Below are 20,939 nucleotides of genomic sequence, written 5' to 3'. Positions count from 1 at the left end.
ACAGTTTCTATGAGAATCATGCTGTGGTTGGGGAGAGGGAGCACCAGATGGTGAGTATCTTAACATAAAATAATGAACATTTTGCTGGATACAGAACGTGTGAACATACCATATGCAACCTTCACATGTGTATCGTCCCTCTATTTCTCTGATAGATAGGCTTTAGCAGGGCCGGCTCCAGGTTTCAGTGGGCCCCTGGGCGACAGTGCCTCACTGGGCCCCTTAGCAGTGAACTCATGTGGTGGCATTAAAAACGCAAAACCTTAAGATACGAATATTAATATACACCCCCCAGTCAGGCACCATTAATTAATATACACCCCTCCCCAGCCAGAAAACAGTAATAAATATACCCACCAGGCTCCAATATTCACCCCCCCCCCCCCCAGGCTCCATTATTAATATACAACCCCCCCCCCCGGCTCCATTAATTAATATACACCCCCACCCCCCCGGCTCCATTAATTAATATACACCCCACCTCAGGCTCCATTAATTAATATACACCCCCCCCCCCAGGCTCCATTCATTTATATAAGCCCCCACCACCACCACCCAGGCTCCATTCATTTATATACACCCCCCCCCCCAAGCTCCACTCATTTACATACCCCCCCCCCAGGCTCCATTCATTTACATACAACCCCCTCCCCCCCCCCACCAGGCTCCATTAATTTATATACCTCCCCCCACGCACACACACACCACCCTCCATTAATTAATATACCCCCCAGACAGGCTCCATGAATTAATAAAAAGCACATTATTAGTGACCAGCTAAAAATAAAAAACGCTAACTTACCTGAAGCGTTGCACACATCTTCTACATCTTCCGAGTGACAGCAGTGTCTGTCGTGCAGCAGCAGGGACGCTGGCGTCGTGACGTCATCACGCCGGCAGCGTCCTGCACAGTATTAGACGCTCCGCAGCAGAAATACATCGGCAGTGCCGATGCACTTATATTGTGTGAGGGTCCACTTGCGGTGCCGCCCCTTGTCAGCCGCGCCGGCACTGTGAGTACGGCGCTTATCTCAATTACATCGGCGAAGTATGCCGATGTAATTGAGCTTACTTATGTTGCCAGTTTGTGCCGTGGGCCCCTCTGGGACCTCTGGGGCCCCGGCACTTGCCCGGGTAAGCCGGGTGCTGGCGCCGGCCATGGGCTTTAGGATAATTTCCTGATCTTTAACAGTTCTTTATTGGGACTCAATTATCCACATATAGCAGTCTGTAACCTGAATATGAAAACAAACTGCAGCATAACCCCTAAAAAACTTGTGAAAGTTAAAGGGGTTGTCCACATTCAGCAAATAATTTCCAAATCAATTCCGCACTGTTTTCTAGATCTCCGCTCGCTGTCATTCAACAGGAAGCTTCATTGTTTACTTCCTGTGGATACATTCTGGTCTATGGTCATGTGATGTCACACAGGTACATGACTTTATACAGTCACGGCACAGTAATCAGAATTGTGTGTTATAGAGAGCTGTGCACCTGTGTGACATGATATGACAGGGACCTTTTTTAACTAAAGAAAGTCAACAAATAAGCTTCCTGTTGAATGAAGGAAATGAATGTCAAGGAAAATTGACACAGAAAATATATTAGAAAACTGTATAACTTTTCATTACACAGTCCAGGAACTGTGACTGTGGTAATCTTTTTATCTTTGTTATCCATGGCTCCTAGGGGTGTTATTAGAGCATATATGTGCCACAGCTTCACAAACTGTTACACTGTCTCCTCACTACTTTCCCCTAACTCTGCATGCTGTAATGTAACACAGTGGGAGAGAGGAAGTTATCACGCACAGTGTAAAAGCCGGTGAATCTGCAGCATGGAGAGGCCCTCCAGGCTCATTAGTATATTTTTAAAAGTTGATTTTAGAGGGAAGGAGACCGTGGGTAACACATATAAAAAGATGACCACAGTCACGGTGCCTGGATCTACGAGTAAGTGTCCTTGGTTTATCATGATGAATTTTGATGGTAGATTTCCTTTAAATATCATTTGAAATGTTGAGAGATCTGAAAATTAAAATCCTGTCCCGGTTATATAATTTTGGACACATATGTAGAGCTTTAAGCTTTTCAAGGACATAGGTGTGAATAACATCTACTGATTTTGGTTAAATGACCTATGTAAGCAAATACTATTTATACAAGTATAAGAAGCTAAGTAAAAGACATTAATGTGCCGCAAAGCAGAGCTAGTTTTCAGCCATTATTATTTCTATGCTGCACATGCATGCCTCACAAATCCAATTCTATATCTCTCCGGAGGGCAGTAGCAGAAACCTAGATGAGCTCAGCGTGCAGTAATAAAATGGTGAGTCACAGTAGTGAAGCCCCAGCCCTTCCATTCCTGCGGCCCCTATACATAACACTAGATTGTTCCTTTTCCATAATGACATAGCAATCCCATCAATCATATATCAAGGATCGGAACATGTGAGCCAAGAAACAAAAATGGCTCCCTATGGCATCATCGGTAGATGCCTATAATCTGATTGTGCTAAACTACAGTGCACTAAAGATTAATAAATAATCCATATATAAGCAAGTATATGGGAAATGAGGAAGTCGGCCGTCTAACCATAGGCTATAAACTAGTTGGAGAAACCTTTGTTATACAGAATATCGATGTTACTAAGGTAGAAATGATAAAACTCTCCTGTGTGATACAAGTTATTCTACAGGATGGTAATTGAATATTTTGTCTCTATTAAAAGGAGCTGAATGCAATGTCACTTGTTTGGAGGATGGGAAGAAAGAAGTAGTCATAATGCCCCTGAATGCAACGGAGAGAAGCCTACAGCACTGGATGAATCCTAAGAGAGTGCAGGTTAGTAATAAATGGCTGGATTTCTCAACAACCTGTTGAGGGATTGGCTCTTAATTTGCACTTTGATGTATGAAAAGTTGCCTTTGGAACAAAGACATAAAGGCCAATGTATCTCGCAGTGTGTGTCAGTGTTTTGGAGAACAAAGTCACTAGTACTGGTGCAGGCCATAGAATTTGCAACATTTTACCCTTTGTCACAGGTGCTTCTGCAACCCATGTCTTGGGTTGCCTCCATGTGCCCCACCATGCCAGCCGCTTCAGCGCGTGTGTGTCCCCGCCTCCTAGGGAGTGGGCAAACGCCGGCTCTGTGGAATTTAAAGGGTCACCATGCCACTAATTGGCGCTGGCCGGCCGCTGCCCTAATATATAGCCTGCCTCTTCCTGTTAACCGGATCTTTGTGCCTCACAGCCTAAGAGAAAGCTTGATTTTGTGACTTCTGTGATTATCCGTTGTTACCTTTGTTTGCATTCCTGACCTCATATCTCTGTCACCCGTCTTGACCTTCTGCTATGTCCCTGACTTCAATCCCGTGCCGTCTGTCCTGACCTTTTCCCTGATCACGACTCCGATTCTGCCTGCCGATTCTGTACTTTTCCTTGGCCACGACCCTGGGCAAAGTCACACCTGCGGAGCGACCTGGTGGTATTCCGCCGCAGCAAATCCAACCTGATTTGCGGCGGGTTCTGGTGAAAACTGGGTGCCCCTTAGACTCCCCTCCCAGATGTTGGTGTACGTCATAGTTTGTAGTGGTTCAGTGGGTCCACCGACCCTGACACTCCTTTCGGGCCACATGTGCTACTTTTAAAAGAAGTGGACTAGGCAAGGAACAATATGGGTGAGGGCAGGGGTGCACTGGCCAGCCAAATTAACTGTAATCTGCACCAAAAAATGGATAATTGTATAACTATTCATTACACAAACAATATCAATTATTTAGTAAAAGTGGAAAACACCCTTTATTGTATCTATAATTTCAGAGGACATTAAGAATAAACTGTGTTGTGTGAACATGTGAATTAGCTAGTAAATTTCTAGTAATTTTATCAAAAGTTTGCCCTTCTCTAGAATCTGGTGGGTGGAGTTAGCTTCTATGATCTCTCCCATTCCATGCACATAGAGAAGAAGAGATCCTGCTCTGTTAAAATATCACAAATATACATTAAGGGTAAAAAGAAATTGGAAATCTGTACCGAACTTTGTCGCAGTTTGTTTTGATTCGGACATCCAGTTATCATTATTGTCCAAACATCACATTAACCTACAGCCACTCCAAGTAGAAGGCGTTATATTATCCATACAGCCCAATATACATATGTTTCCATTGGAAAAATATATTATGAAAAACTTTCTGTAACCTACTGTATGGTAGGGGATGATGTAGTGGCGTATTGAGGAAATACAGAATTGTCATAAGTCCCTCTGGCACCTGGCAAAGTTCTAAATCTAATGATGGAATTAGATTGTTTTACAATGCTGATGTCATCCTAGAACAGAATCTGATGTCTATTACTTTCAGACATTGGACGGCTTGAGTAGCCGCATGAAAATAAATGAGGTGCAACGTGCTGTGTCGCAAAGGGAATTATAATGCATCACGAGTCGTCTGGAGACACCCTCGTCACTGACCTTACTTGTTCTCATTTATTCTATTCACTTCCCAAGAATTAGTGGTATGACTGACTCATAAAGGGCATATCAATTTCTATGATTAAGTGCCAAATATCATCACTGCAGCATCTTTACTAAAACATATAAGCTAGATAGAGTCGCAATAGAATAAAATATTCATAAAATAGAAAATGCTATTTATGCACAACTTCTACCCTACAGCTTATAATCACGGCTCAGATAAAATGGCAAAACCCATGTGTCAAGGGGTGCAAAACAATTGTTCGAATTTTACTTGTCATCCAGAATATATACGTGAATATAGATGTGTACATCTTCTGTACACTACCCAGAATGCCTTGATGCTAAAAACTGCAGTAGTAGTAGAATTTATGTTGTTGTGCTCTCAAATATCATTTACCAGTGTTTTGGATTGTACACTGAAACCATGTGCCACTCGGAAAGTATTGATCTATTTTCTTCATTTTATATATCAATATATTAATAATATGTAATAAAAATATCAAAGTAAGATCCTCTACTTTATTTTTAAGCTACAAAACTTTTATCTGTCTTAGTGGGGAGTAGCCCTCCCTGGGTAATACTCTTCATTTCCATTGGCATAGATTAGAATCATATGCATAATAATATGCATAAGCAGCGTATGGCATGGAAGATGAAATATACACACGTGTGATTCTCCATGGTGCACAATCAAGGAGTGTACAAGAAGTGCTCTCTTCGAGGTCATGTAAGACGTGTGGTTTGTTATAGGTTGGGGTAAGAGTTAACTGCATCTTAAGTAACTTCAATTGAAAGTCAACTTATATGCATAACACTAGTTACTGTATTTAAAAACTTCTTTAGATATCAACATTTATTGACTGAACTTAGCACAAGACCATGTTTTATACTGAAAAAAGGGAAAAAACTAAATAAAAAAAAACAATTAAAAATGTCTTCCTAAACACACCTTAGGCTTATGTTAACACAACAAGACATATAGGGGGAGATTAGTCAGTGCTTCTATGCCAGTTTTTTGCAAGAAATTGTGATTATTCCGGCAACTACGCCACCCCCCTACGCCATGTGGGTGTGGAGGGGTTCAGCCGGCGGCGGAGAGGGTGGGCACTGGGCATGCTTGCGCAAATTTTAAAAATCAGCGAACACTTACCGATGAATGTTCACTGATTTTTACTAAAAACTACACCAGATTGGTCCTGGCATAGTTTTGTCCGTCAGCCAGAACGACTAGCGGATACCTGATGAGGTCTAAGCCTCTTCATGTATCAGCCATGATGGCGGGGTGGGGGGGGGGGCATGGTTTTTATCATACCCTAGGGTTTGCACCAATATTGCAGAGCCAGACATACAAAAATACAGAAAAGCAAACAGTACTTTGTGGTCTTTTGTCATACACCAATGTCGCAGTCACTGCAGTGTCATCTCTTCTTGGTGCCCTGGTGATGATTTTGGTCCAGTTTGTCCTTAACTATACTCAGAATTCCATTGCCCTTCTAGGTGAACTACTTGCTTAACAATATTTTTGGTGAATACATATAACAAAGAAGAAAACCGCTCACCCCAGCTTCGACACTGCTGTATCTGTGTTCGATGGTCTTGTCCAGAGCTGGAAGTTTTACAAACTAGAAAGTCCAAGAAAATCTGAGCAGCATCAGGACTTTGTCCAACATTAATCAAGCGTTATAATGTGCCCTTAGACATGGCTCAAGTGAGAACGTATCATAGTTTGTGTCTCTGTGGTGATGATGTTTAATCACGATAGTACTGGCTACCATTAAAATGATCTGTGGCTTCTGGCTAGTACACGGATACAAAGCCAGAAGCTTCTGGTTCTGTGTACTCAAGAGATGATTGGCCTGAGTACTGTGTTGTCCCCGCATGATCAAATATGGATGGGCTATCCTGAAAATATACTTTGAATGACTCCTAAATGCTAGCAAGGTGGTAATCCATAAGGTGCTCCAAACCCTCCAGAGATAATAGGAGATACCATCATGAGACAACATCTTTGCTAGAGGACTTGCCGAGGTCTAGATTGGGCTTCATTCCATGTGTACAGTGCACATGATAGAGAGTACAGTCATGAATTACATCCCACATGTATATCCCAGAAGAAAAATCACAAACGCATTCCAGAAATTCTTCCAGGCTTAGAGACTTTTATTAGCAAGTCAAATACAAAATCCAATGTTTGCGAGAAAAGGGGCTTGTCTGATGCTCAAATGTCACCGTCACGTTCTACTGCAGCAGTGATGGTGGACATGCTCTACACTTGAAATATCTGTTTGTAATGTTTCCAGGTGGCCTGTAGCCACCCAAACCACCCACCAAATTGTATACTCAGAAATACCTTCACCCTTAAAGTCCTTGTTTCATCTGTTCCTGCTCTCAATGCACATGTACACAAGAGCCAATTCAAAACCATAGATTGATTCTAGCACCATATGTGGGAAGTCAATTTCAGGCTGGTAGGGGCTATATTAGTCATATAGCCCATGGATCATGGCAGTCTTAATCAGCCCCTGCCGTGAACGTGGCACCTAAAAACACAGTTCTGGTGTAATTTTAAAAAGGCAAATCTCCCTTAAGTGTCCCTATGTGTAATAGAAGTGGAGAAAGTTCTATGAAATGTGGCACAAGAGTTTTTTTTTTTTTTTTTTTTTTAATCCACCTTTACGGTAGTGAAAGTTTTTTTTCTTTTCATTTCTTAAGCAGTCAAAGGAAATAAATTAGGTGCATACTGAAAAATGGTTTAAGGTCAATAAATTCTTTATTGATCATACAACATATACATAATTAGTCAAAGAAAGAAAAATCCTTCAAATATATACTTCTCCAAATATTTAAATGGCACCTTACTAAAAGGAAAAATATTGTAAAATGCTTTAAACCGCACTCACAAACCTGTAAAGAAAACGCAGGAAGTACCTAATCAGATAATAAATAATGCCTATTGGCCAAAAAAATTACAAAATGAAAAGTAAAGTAACACTCCAAAAAATTGGTAGTACAGCAACAGTACATTTAAATTTTTCCAAAATGAAACAAGGACATTTAGACGAGCCAAAGGTGCCGATGCTTCCGGTCAATTCAGCTGAATGAACATTCACAAATATAATGTGTATGGAAAATCTACATTCGTCATTGGAACGAATAGGCTGAATTGAAGTATCAGACACATCCACGTGTACTATGCCTAATATATAATAAGAATAATATATTGCCCTTTGTAGAACAGTTGTTTAACCAGACATACTTATGGTAATACATTAAAATGTCATCAGGCTCTTGTTGTGGCTCCTTGTGGCATTTGTAGCCGTCTCAGTATAACTTCAATGTATCTACAGTATATTGCTGTATGATGCAAAATGGGGTGCGTGCCGGCTCTTACCAGCGCCATCATTTTGGTTAGGATCTTCCCACCCAGTGATGTCATAGAGGAGCACCAATCGCAGGTGTTGAGCTGTTTTAGACAGATTTCAGACACTTTTACGAATAATACAATATAATGGGCTTGGTCTCCAAAATGGGGGCTTAGAGGAAAATGGGAATGCACCAAAACTTGTGCATGTAGGCCAGAGTTTTGGCACATTTTTCCCAACGTAAACTAAGCCAGCAAATGGAAAGCGCAAAGTTAGACTCAAGAGAGCAGGGCCCTCATTCCTATTGTTTCATATGACCATGTTTTATTTTGTTTGTACCCTGTTTCCCCTAAAATAAGACATCCCCCGAAAGTAAGACCTAGTACAATTTTGTTCCGGCTTAGAAATATAAGGCCTCCCCTGAAAATAAGACCTAGCGGCCGCCATAGCAGCAGCTCACCCCGCGCCATACATTAGTATATGGAAATCTTTTAGATGCTGCAGAAGGATGTGACATGGAGAAGAATTCATGGAAGTAAATCACTGGTTGTTGTGCTGCAAACGTGATACCAGCAGCTACCAGGATAAGAAGGGTCATTTATGGAAAGTTCTTTTACTAAACATTAGAGATTGGAGCCAATGATACCAATAAAAATGTAGTCACAAGACATACTGCATGAAATTCAGAGTTTGGAGAGTCATAAAGAAGTTAGAGAAGTTGATTTTTTGTTCAACGATAAATGTAAATTCGTGTTCATAGAAAAATAAGACATCCCCTGAAAATAAGACCTAGTGCCTCTTTAGAAGCAAAAATTAATATAAGACACTGTCTTATTTTCGGGGAAACAGGGGTATATGCCCCACAGATTTCTGTATAGCAATAGGGAATAAGCAAAGATTTATTAATAGTTAAATTAAACTTAGCCTCGAAATATGTCAGATTTATCATTCGGCATCAGGCGCAGAGATGACTTTTTAAGTATCTTTGGATAAATTTATTGGGGTTTATTTGTCATTGGTTTTCCTGGGGTTTTTTGGCATAAAAAGGTCTCAAAATAGTCGCATTGAGGGTTTTTGAGACTTTTTTACAGCTAAAAAGTCTCCCAGGACCATATATACCTCTTCATTAATCTGTCCTAAACATAGAACTACTGCTAGTGCAACACTGTGCAAAGCCAGATTCATGACTTGAGACTTTTACAAAAAGTCTCATAAAAAGTATCAAACTTACTGTAGTCCCCTGCTGGTCTATGTCCTGGGACTTTTTATGCATTTTGAGACTTTTTTGGGATTTTTTGAAAAAAAAAATCCCAGACAGAAAATAGACCATAAGAATTAATGAAAGGGACAAAACCACTTCAGTGAATCTGATGGGCGACTGAGCTCTAAAAATAGACATAGAACTGTCCCAAGGAGCTGTTCTAATGTTAAATAACCCCCATTGTGTTATATCTAATCTCGTTTTTATTATTTATTGCATATGGTTTCTATATACCGTATATACTCGAGTATAAACCGACCTGAGTATAAGCCGAGACCCCTAATTTCAACACAAAAAACTGGGAAAACCTATTGACTCGAGTATAAGCCGAGGGTGGGAAATGCATTAGTCACAGTCTCCCAGTATATAGCCAGCAAGACCCCTGTAGTGTATAGCCTGCCAGACCCTGTAGTGTATAGCCTGCCAGCCCCCTGTAGTGTATAGCCTGCCAGCCCCCTGTAGTATACAGCCTGCCCAGCCCCTGTAGTATATAGCCTGCCCAGTCTGTCTCTGATGCTCCGGTGCTGCCTCTGGTACTTCAGTCCTCTTCAGCTTCTTGCGAAGAGGAGCGGAAAAACCCCAAGAGGATCCGAAGGACCCACGGTGGCACTGGAGCATCGAATCAAGCATAGGACCTAAGGGTGACATCGGAAAGGTGAGTTTTGACCATTTTTTTCTTGACTCGAGTATAAGCCGAGTTAGGGTTTTTGAGAACAAATTTTGTGCTGAAAAACTAGGCTTATACTCGAGTATATAATTTTTCTATGTTTTTTTTTTGTTTAGAAAATTATGTGTACAGCAAGAAAACAATGGTATCCACCCCTTGAAGAGCTAGGCTGTATCAAGCGGTGTGAGGTAGGTTGACTGGGTTTGTTCTTTATATGTACTAAATAGGGGACATTTATCATATGCCGGGGCTTCTGGGGGGGGCAAATAATCGCAATTATAAGCTAGTATTTGCGATTATTTCAGGGTGCAGAGGTCCCTATAAATATGCACCTATGTATCTATCTATATATATATATATATATATATATATTAAAATGTCCCTTTTAACAGAAATTATAATGAAAAGCTTGAACTAGTTGAATAAAATATTATTTTATTATATTACAGCCATTTATTGCAGACAATTATTGTGATGGGGGAAACAATTGGGCTTTCTGTGACTATGATGGAGGAGATTGCTGTGTCTCCACTGTCAAGACAAAAGAGGTAAGATCCAACTTTTTAGTTGTGATTTTGTAAGGCTTGTGCACCCTAAAGCAGATTTTAAAAGGAACCCATCAGCAGATATTGACCTAGTAAACACTTGTCAAATGAGTTCCTTCCAGATCATCCAGATTCATGCCCCAGTGTTGGGATATCATCCAAAAAATTTACTTTGAAGTGAGTTGTAAATTGGTTGTATAATGTCACCGCGGTGGAGAGCTCAGTAAAGGTGGTTATGTACAAGATAGGTTCGGTAGGTTTGTTCTTAAGTTGAATTTGTATGTAAGTCAGAACTGTATAGTTTATAATTGTAGCCCCAGCCAGAATTTTTTTTTAGTCTCTGTGGCAATTGAATTTTATAAATGTTGGGTTGTCATAAGGACCAGGATTAGCAATAAAGCTTCATTTCAGACACATTTTATAAGTCCTACAGCTGATTATTACAGCCTAAGGCTAAAGTACAGTGAATTACCAACATCCAGGAGGCCGTTTGTAACTAGGAATCGTCTGTACATGGGGTGTTCTTATGTAGGGGACCTCCTGTACTGAAATTAAGCTCAAATATTTCACATTTAAATACAATGAAAATTCAGGTAAATTTACTGTAGACCTTCACTGGTTGGTGTAATTTTTATGGTACACATCCCATATAGAAGATTGCCTTATAATAACCTACAATCCTGTTAACTCCTCCCGTCCATTATCATCACATTCTGCAACCCTTTTTCTTTAATTGTAAATTTATGTATCTCACAAGCTCAAAGAAAACATTTCTGAACGTCAATAGAATTGCTGCCAATTGGCACCGATATAAAGCACCTGCATCTGTAACCATTCTCTCAGCTTCCAGGGAGCTTCTTACATTGGAATAGGACAGATGAAAGTATGGTCATTCTTACTTGGACCAAACATCCGTGTTTACTACCAGCGCTGCATGTTTTTTATTAAACTTCTTTCTGTAAGGGCGGATCTGCTGGAGTGTTCTTGTCTGCAGAGGGATTCCTTATAGACAAAGATAAATGAGAAACAGAATGTTTTCTTCGGTTCCAGAAATTTTCATTTTTCAAGACCACACAGTCATCTACAGATTTGTACTAAGGAACATGTTAAAGGACATAGTAGAGACATGTCCTAGACAGGATGTGCTTATGTATTTCATATAGAAATGGAATGACATTAAATACATAAAAAAATGTGTTGAGATGACCCTATAGATGACCTCTATAATGGTTGGAAGTTGCTGATGCAACCAAATGGGGATATTCTCTGCTATCTCTGTGTCTCCCATGAAGGGTAAATAGGTGAAGATGCTCCATTATGGTAACAATTGAACAAATAAAGAAGAAGAAGAAGAAGTCCTTCCTTCCGACTGATATATTATGGATGGAAGTGTTTGCCCTTTACTTCGTTCTACAGTCCACGACTGTTGTGTGAACTCGACTGGCAGTGGAGCTTTTGAAACTGAGTAGTTGAAAAAACTGTCTTTGTTGTCCATATCATCCAATCACAGCACAACTCTCAGAACTTTTAAAAAAATGAAAAATGCATTATGATTGGCTGCTAGGAACAACAACGTGTTTTTTTTTAAATCGGTACCATGCAGTTTTTTGGTATGATTTTTTTGTAAAATTATAAGTAATATGAGATGACTATTGATGGATTAAGAAGTTTGTCAATTAAAAATATGAATTAACATTTCTGAAAAAAATCATACTCACCTTTTACTACCTTGACAATACTTTAAAAATACTAACATCCTCAATACATTTCTGATATAATTCAAAGCATTTGTATGGACTGCAAGAACAACCAAGGACAGTGAGCCCTAACACTAAAATTCCTTCCTAGCCATCCCTTCCTAATTGCCCAGCATACACTAAGTGATAAGTGACAACTAGTTGATGTTGCCTTCCTGGGACAATGCACAAACATGGAGAGGAATACAGGAAAAAACAGACAGAGAAGAGTAGTTGACAAATTAAGGGTTAGAACCAAGAAGACAATGCAGTACAGAATCAATAGGCAAACTTATAGTCAGAAAACAGGCAAAGAGTCAAGAAATCCAAAATACAGGATTTAAGATGTATGATATCTAGCTCAAAATAAGACTAATAGCATGCGCAGGAGAAATGGCCAGAAAACCTTTTATCAAATGTCAGAGTCCCAGTCCACAAGATGATTGGAACATCTCTATGACATCCTAACAGAGCAGACCAACAGAGATGAAATGTGAGTGGATGAAGATTCTGTCCATCTCAACTGACTGTTTAAAACCCACAGGAGAGAGATTGGAGACATCTAAAAAAAAGGGCTAAACCCTGTGTGTTCAGTCAAGAAAGGACAGCATAAAACAAAATGACACAAACTCATCTGTATTTTACAGACTGAGGATGGTGCAGAAGCCTGAACAGCACAAATATTACACCAAATAAATTAACCAGACATATATACTAGCTCCCATTCCTGGGACACCCAATTATTAGCAGAACAGGGGTGCTTTGATACTCCAGTAAATTATTTTTGTCCTGCCCTTCAAGTCAATGGGATTTATGGTAATTGAGCAAGAGTCTTTTTCATCTGAATGTATTAAATTGCTTCTAACTTTTCTGCCTCGTATGTTTTTCTTACAGGTAATCCCATTTCCTACAGGTTGTGATATACAGGGGAAGTGTGCATGCCTGGACCCTAATGCAAAGGAAAACAATCCAAATACTCAAAGTCCAAACCATGGATAGCATTCTGTACAGTTCTCATGACCACACCTGATGGCAGACTGGAAACACATCACATTCCCTTTGTTATTTTTTTATAATAGCTGCTGAAATGGATTGCGTTTCTCCATAAGAAACCATTACATACTGACCAGTCTGACATTTTTCTATAAAAATGAAGAACTGCGATTGATGCATTATGATTTCACATGCCATAAGGAACAAACACAGAAATCATATAGGTCTTAAACTGTGGTATGGCCAGAAGAAGACAAATACAAGCCATAAACACAATGATTTTCAGCTCGTTGGACTGGACTTAACAGTTCTCCTTTTCCCACGCAGATGGTAGAATGTGAAGATTTCAAGGTGGAACCGTGTGACAGATGAAACTAGATGATGTTTAGGTTTGCAGCTTTAGTGTTTCTTTCTCCATCAAACCTCGAGCTGTGCACTTTTCTCGTCGAAAGGTCTGTTAGGAATGACATCTAACTGCCTTATAACAGACATACATCATTTATCCCAATGCCACCAACACCCAACACTAGTTGTTCGAGCATAACCGTTGCTGCTATTCCTGCTGCTATGTCCCATACAGCCATTTTTCTTACTGTGTCAGGTCAAGTTGAAATCAACTGAAACAACCAGTCTGCCTTAAATCTCATCATAAGCCTGCCCATTACACCCTCAGGCCTCATCCTTACACACAAATTTACAGGGACAATCAGCTACTTTGAGATTGGTTGAAACTTTCTGATATTATCTGGTATAAAGCTTCGAGACCTGAGATTTTTGAAACTCATTAAGAGTCAATTCTAGATTGGATTCGGTGGAGTCTTCTAAATGTTGCTCACTTGGGTTTAGAGGGTCGGTATGATTAAGTGGGTTGTATCAGTATTATGTTTAGGTTGAATCCATGACAATTTCATTGATGGATTTCTTTACTTTTTGAGAACACTGCCCTTATTCATTTCTTCGAGGTTTTTATTATCACTTTGTTTTATTTTACCGTTTGTATGGTTCATGACTGTCCTATTTGTTGATCTCACATGCTAGCTATTATTTTACATTACCGTTTTCTTTGTAAAATATTAAACGTGTACATCTGGGGGCTCATAGCAATTATGTGGACCAGTGGTAAGTAAGGCTGGGATTACATCCTGTTTTTTTGTTTTATTTTACAATGTTTTAATAGCCTGAACAGTTCTGTTCTTAAATAGTATTGGAGGGCCAGTCCAGCATGATGATGCTTACTGTATGCTGCTGAGAAGTCTCCGTTGAGTTGGGGTACACAACAAAGTTTTTTTATTCACATGTTATTCATACTATTTTCCTCGCTGCTGCTGAAAAGAGGGGCGTCAGTTTTTTAAGCACTGTGTGGGCAAGAAGATGATACTGAGCAAGTAGAGGTCTTGCAAAAAAAAAAAAGAGATGGGATTGTCCTGGTTTAAGATCTATTTAAGACGGCAGCTTTTTTACCTCTTCAATCCCTAAAGGATTAGGGCATTCCCTGAGGGTGTTTCAGAGCAGGTTTCAGCTACCTCTTTTCTGGTTAAAATTTCACTGGCTTTAATTGTCAGTTTTGTTTAGTTCTTTTTCCTGTGTTTAAAAAAAAAAAAAATCAAAAAAAGGATATAACATTTTTGCAACGATTTTTTTTTTTAACTGCATGGTCCAAAAATAAGATGCAAAGTATATGTTTTTAAAGGGACGCAATGTAAGTAGTTGCAAAGCAGAGAGCTATATCAACCCTGCCTGTGTGGTGATGGCAAAGAGCATGTTTATCAATCTTGTATATTTTTCTTCGTGTGCAAGATTTATTTTTCACTACAAAATATTACGTGTGCATTTTGCTTTCCTTATTACTCACACACGACTATCGAAACAGTAACAGTTGTTCTTCTGCAGTCAGTAATTCACTCCAGCTCAGTCAGTGAAGCTTATTACGACTGCTGCTAGGCTACACGAGAATTACCTAAAACCTGCTTTATGGCTCCATTCCATAGACTTCTATAACCCAATATGCCATACTGAACAATATAAACTCCACTCACTCTATATATATTAAAAAAAACATACAAAAACAAAGGAGTGGTCAATACTGAATGAACACAAGAGTGAAATGAAATGGATGAACACACAGACCTCAACTAAAAAGCTGGTTTACGATTGCAAGAACGAAACATTTTTTAAAAAAATTGCCCCTTTTCACATGCTCTTTAATGACACCGACTATTATTTATAGTTTCTTGCTGTGGGGATAGATGAATGAAATGGTTGCCCATTTATTTGGATAAATATATGGCTGGCTGCAAGTTCTGGAGTATTGAGGTCTCGGAGGGCAGACCAATGGCAATGTGTTAAGAAATATTAGCAAAAATAGAAGATGGATCATATTTTTAAATACTGGTAGACCATTTTCTAACATATTTCCAATAATATTTCCATATTTCCAATAAGTTGATCTTGGCATAAGCAGGACACCTAGCTAAAGTACACTAACTAAATACATCTCTATATTTCTGTTAAGGAGACCCTTAGGGTGTGTCTCAGATAATAATTTTCAAAAATACCATTGAAATTGGGATAATAAAGCTTAACCATGATGAAAAAACTATGCAGAATTGTTCCCCTATTTTTAAAAGCTTTGCTTTCTGTAAAAATGTTACTAATGGTAAAGAATCGAAAGATACCTTCTGTTAATCACTAGTGAAACTTTGCTACAATGAATTCATTCTTATCAGTCCTCTATTGTGTGTGTGAAATTACTCATACAATAGAAATCTCTCTTATCTTATATCTAAAAATTGCTCTAAAATATAAAAACAGCACTCACAGAGCACAGAAGAAGATGCTTTAGTACTTTTAACCTGAAGAGCCATGATATCAGTAGTAGAACCAGTTGACTTTTCCACTGGAGAGCCAAAATATCAGTAGAAGAACCAGTTGACTTTTCCAATGGAGAGCCAAAATATCAGTAGTAAAACCAGTTGACTTTTCCAATGGAGAGCCATATCAGTAGTAGAACCAGTTTACTTTCCCCTTGGAGAGCCATGATATCAGTAGTAGAACCAGTTGACTTTTCCCCTGGAGAGCCATATCAGTAGTAGAACCAGTTGACTTTTCCCCTGGAGAGCCATGATATCAGTAGTAGAACCAGTTGACTTTTCCCCTGGAGAGCCATGATATCAGTAGTAGAACCAGTTGACTTTTCCCCTGGAGAGCCATATCAGTAGTAGAACCAGTTGACTTTTCCCCTGGAGAGCCATGATATCAGTAGTAGAACCAGTTGACTTTTCCCCTGGAGAGCCATATCAGTAGTAGAACCAGTTGACTTTTCCCCTGGAGAGCCATGATATCAGTAGTAGAACGAGTTGACTTTTCCCCTGGAGAGCTATGATATCAGTAGTAGAACCAGTTGACTTTTCCCCTGGAGAGCCATGATATCAGTAGTAGAACCAGTTGACTTTTCCCCTGGAGAGCCATGATATCAGTAGTAGAACCAGTTGACTTTTCCCCTGGAGAGCCATGATATCAGTAGGAGAACCAGTTGACTTTTCCCCTGGAGAGCCATGATATCAGTAGTAGAACCAGTTGACTTTTCCCCTGGAGAGCCATGATATCAGTATAGAACTAGTTGACTTTTCCCCTGGAGAGCCGTGATATCAGTAGTAGAACCAGTTCAACAGTATAGTTGAGAATGTATTTTGTTTTTATATTTTAGAGCATTTGCTGTTCTTCTTATTTGAAATGGTCAGCCCACCTTCAAAATTCAATGTTCAATTCATGGATCATGTCAAGTAGTTCAGAAAACCCTGTAACAACTTTTATGTATTTCGGGTTAAAGGGATTTTTTGAGAAGATCCTAAAAGGGTGCCCTGAGGTTAGGATCAATATACGTTAAGAAAATACCCATCCTCCATTGTTTATTTGGAGCAATTCTTTTAATACTTTGTCCATATGTTGTTTTCCTTGTTGCAGCCATGTTGATCGTATAAATATCATTCACTGGGCTTAGCAGTCTGACATGTCACTAGATGACTAGCTTTTTAAAACTACAGGGTATATAACTATAGATGTGTCATTGAGGGGCCTTCAAGTCATGTCTTTTAGGCTACAGATTGGTAGTTTTTCAGTGCCATCCCTTTGGCCTTTTTTTTAGCATCGCTGAAAAATTATTTACAGCAACAAATATTTAGATTAATATGTAGTAATATTTAGGTGTTTAGGGTTTTTCAAACTAAAATATACCTTTCCACAACGGCCACGGTGAAATCACTCCACCAGTACCGTACAAGTTAGTCCCTATCCACTACTAACTGCTAACTTGCTGATCAGTAGGGTCTCAGTGCTGAGACCTCACGGATCACGAGAGCAGTGGTCCTTTGTCATACTCCAAGATGAAGAGAGTAGCCGGTCGCAAAGGTGCCATACTCAGCGCCATAGAGATGAATTGAGCATCTATCACTCACGAGGGCTTACTGTATACGGATCTGATGTATGTAGTAAAATAGAATATTATCCCCCCAAAGTTCTAAATATATCTCCAGTTACTTAATATTTTATTAAATTAAGCAGTATGAAACTTGGAAAAAACATTAAAACATTCCCTGTTACTACACGCATTCAGTCAACGTTAGTATTACAATCCAAGAGCAAATCATTTTTATTTAAAAACAACAAAAAAAAAGCTTAGGGACAACACATTACCTCTTTATATCTACAGTTGTTATACACTCACCTCTAAGACCCAGTACCAAGCTTCTACTGATTAGAGTTTTTGTATTCCCAAGCTGTAGTCACAATTCTGCTAGTTGCAATTGTCAATGAATAATAGTTTGTCAACTGTTGAGAATAGTATTTTTCTACCTATTCTACAGCAGAAGGTGACCTACTGCCCAACGGTGACAAGAAAGTCCCAACGTGACAGATGCAACAAAAATAAATTCTCAAAAGACCAAGAAACCAGAGAATGTGGTGATAAATCCCCCCGTCCAATGCATTAGACTTTTAAAAAAGTACATATACTTAAAGGTTTTTTTTTTATGAAGGACCACTTTCTAATGTCTGAGCAGCCCAGAAAAGGTGGATATTTCTGAAAAGAAAGTACCAGAAAAGAAATTGGGCCCCAGATCCATGAACCACCTCTAGATGGAAACCCTTAAAATGGGATCTTCAGTTGGTAATACGTTTTAGAAAGGGTCATAATGGTTTTACAGGTCATACCTCACTAAACTGAAACTTCCTATGTCACTCAGTGCTATCTTCTTTCTGGTCAATGTTGACGTTGAAGTATGACTGCTCAGCCAACCACTGATTGAGGGGGGTCACTGCATCCTTTATTGAGAGGGACAAGGAAGACTGGCAAATGACCTTAAAGAATTGGATAGGAGTGACTAGGGATTTTTTATTTTTTGTTAAGCCATTCTGATTCCTTTTAAAAAAAATAGGATGAAAATAAAACATCCTTGATGTTCAGGGGCTCACGGGATTATCATTTCCTCTGAAAAAATGTATCACCGTGTTGTCTGGTTTCTTGTTCTAGTTTTTGAGACTTTTGTGCAGTTGAAACTTTTTCTATCAGTTGAGCCTCATGTTGTCTCTGCTTTCCATCTTTAATGTGGACATTTGTGCCTTTCTTTTTTTTTCTGGGTTTTGAGCTTATAGGGTGATTTATCTTATAGGGTGATATATCTGGCAGCTGAGTCTGTTGGTTTTATGCAACTTTTTTAAATAGCCCCAAAAAGTTATGTGCAAATTTTCTAAAAAGTTGCAACAATAAATAAAACATAAACATACAAGATGAATGACTCGAAAGGGGTTGTTTATCTGTAGTCTGATTACTTCTGCATGTCTTTTTTTGTTTTGGACTTGTTGGATTTATCTTAGAGGGTGATATATCAGACAGCTCACAAACTCTGCTGCAACCCCTTCTAAATATTTTCCTGCGTCTGTTTGGGGCTGGATTTTATTTGCACCAAAATTGCAACTCTTTCGTACATCTGGATTTTAGAGATATATTATGTGCATCTTTTCTAAGCAAGTGCCAAAGTTGCAAATTTTGGTGCAAATGTGCCAAAAAAAGTTGCAAATACAGACAGTTCCCCTAGTTGCGTACAAGATAGGTTCTTTAGGTTTGTTCTTGAGTTGAATTGATATGTAAGTCGGAACTGCTATGTTGTACAATTGTAACTCTTGGATATAATTGTAACAATTGGATTTTCAAAATTTTGTCCTGTGATGGGAACAAGGATTATCAATAAAGCATTATTACAGATACCTTACAGTTGATCATTACATCCTGGGACTAAATTTAAGCATCCAGAGAGCTTCACCAGAGGTCACAGTGGGCAGAGGGGTCTATCTGTAACTAGGGGTTGTCTTTAAATCAGGTGTCCTTAAGTAGGGGACAGCTGTATAAGAGAAAAAAGAAAGCAACCCCTAAGATAAATGACCCCCAAAAAGTAGTACCAGAAACCAGACCACATGGACAACATGATGATAATTCCTCCCCCATCTTTATTTTTTAAATGATAGTACAAGGACGCAAAAACCGTAATCCCGAATTTTCAAATTGTTCTCCAGCTTTGAGGGCAGGTCTGAGTGCTCAAATCCAGTTTACACCAGCAGATGGTAAGTAGTATGCACCACATACAGATTATTAGGACATTTCCTGTCTGTTAGGAATAAGTATATGTATATTCTATATGTGTGAGCGTGCCTGTGTGTGTGAACATGGCTCTGTGTATGTAGCCTTCTCTATGTATATTACATGCTTAGTCTCCATATCCAAACTGTGATCTCCTCCGAAGAAATGTAATGTGTGTCTATTATGGAAAATGCTCTTCCTTATTTATGTCTTGTAATGGAACTTTTTATTTGTGATATTATGGAATTTGTTAAGTCTTTTTGATTAAGAACAACTGAAATAATGACCTTCTCTTAAAAAAAACATGTCTTCACACCTACTGTAACTGTAATGTTCGCTCCTCTATTTCCTCATCCTTACCCTTTCACACCTCATGTGTATTTGTGCTGCTCCGTATTGTTGTATTTTAGAATTTTTTTTTTCGAGAAAAAAAAAAGTATAATTGAAAACCTTCAAGCAATATATAAAGATGTAAATAGTAGAGCTTATTTATTAAGAATGTCATACATTTAATTTATATCTACACAATGTTATTTTTAAGTTATTTTTACCTTTCAATACAGTTTTTAAATATTATTTTGTCATTACGTCATGAGATTTTTCTTTCATTACTCACATACTGTACACAGGTTGGAAATTTTTTAAAATGGTTAAAAAAAAAAAAAACAAGAAATTCATATTTTTTTTCTGTTTGAATACCCTGTATGGTAATGTATATTACTTTGTATGTCTATTATTTAACTATTTAGATTACCTAATTGTTATGAGAGTTAAAGGTTTTATGGAATGATCCAGGTTTTTTTTCATTATAATGATATTAAACTTTGGCGGATTTACAAGACAATCTCCTACCAGTAGCTTTCAGACTAGTATCTGCTCATATGCAATGTGCCATTGCATGGTAAAGCTAACTTTTGGAATCAGCCATAAATGTATGATACTTCATTACATGCAATGCTGATATGTTCTTAAAGGGACACTACCACCAAATATAATATAAATAAAGTTATGTTTATTCAAATGATGTCTTTCAATTCAAATTGTATGTTTACATGGAATCGCTTTTATTTTTTTACACCTCACAAAGATTTTTGGAAAAAAATGTTGGCCTCAGTTGGTACAGACAGTTCGTGGCCACCATAAACGATTGTGTGCACTTAACCTTGAGGAGTGAATTTACTTACTAGACAGATCTCTATTAGAGATGAGCGAGTATACTCGTCCGAGCTTGATGCTCGTTCAAGTATTAAGGTACTCGAAATGGCTC

General features: G+C 38.7%; 1 protein-coding gene across 1 annotated transcript in view; it reads left to right on the top strand.

Moving 5' to 3' along the window:
* Nucleotides 1–20,659, top strand: part of PAPPA (pappalysin 1) — a 192,670-nt gene extending 172,011 nt beyond the window's left edge. The window contains exons 19-22 of the mRNA XM_072125355.1: nt 2,732–2,844; nt 9,884–9,955; nt 10,217–10,315; nt 12,943–20,659. Of these exons, the coding sequence (XP_071981456.1) occupies nt 2,732–2,844; nt 9,884–9,955; nt 10,217–10,315; nt 12,943–13,047 (389 nt within the window). The 3' untranslated portion in view covers nt 13,048–20,659. The remainder of the gene's footprint in view (nt 1–2,731; nt 2,845–9,883; nt 9,956–10,216; nt 10,316–12,942) is intronic.
* The last annotated feature ends 280 nt before the right edge of the window (nt 20,660–20,939 follow it).

This window comes from Engystomops pustulosus, chromosome 9 (genome assembly GCF_040894005.1).
Source record: "Engystomops pustulosus chromosome 9, aEngPut4.maternal, whole genome shotgun sequence".
Lineage (NCBI taxonomy): Eukaryota > Metazoa > Chordata > Amphibia > Anura > Leptodactylidae > Engystomops > Engystomops pustulosus.
Note: the sequence above shows the minus strand (reverse complement) of the source record. Positions and strands in the feature narration are given on the sequence as shown.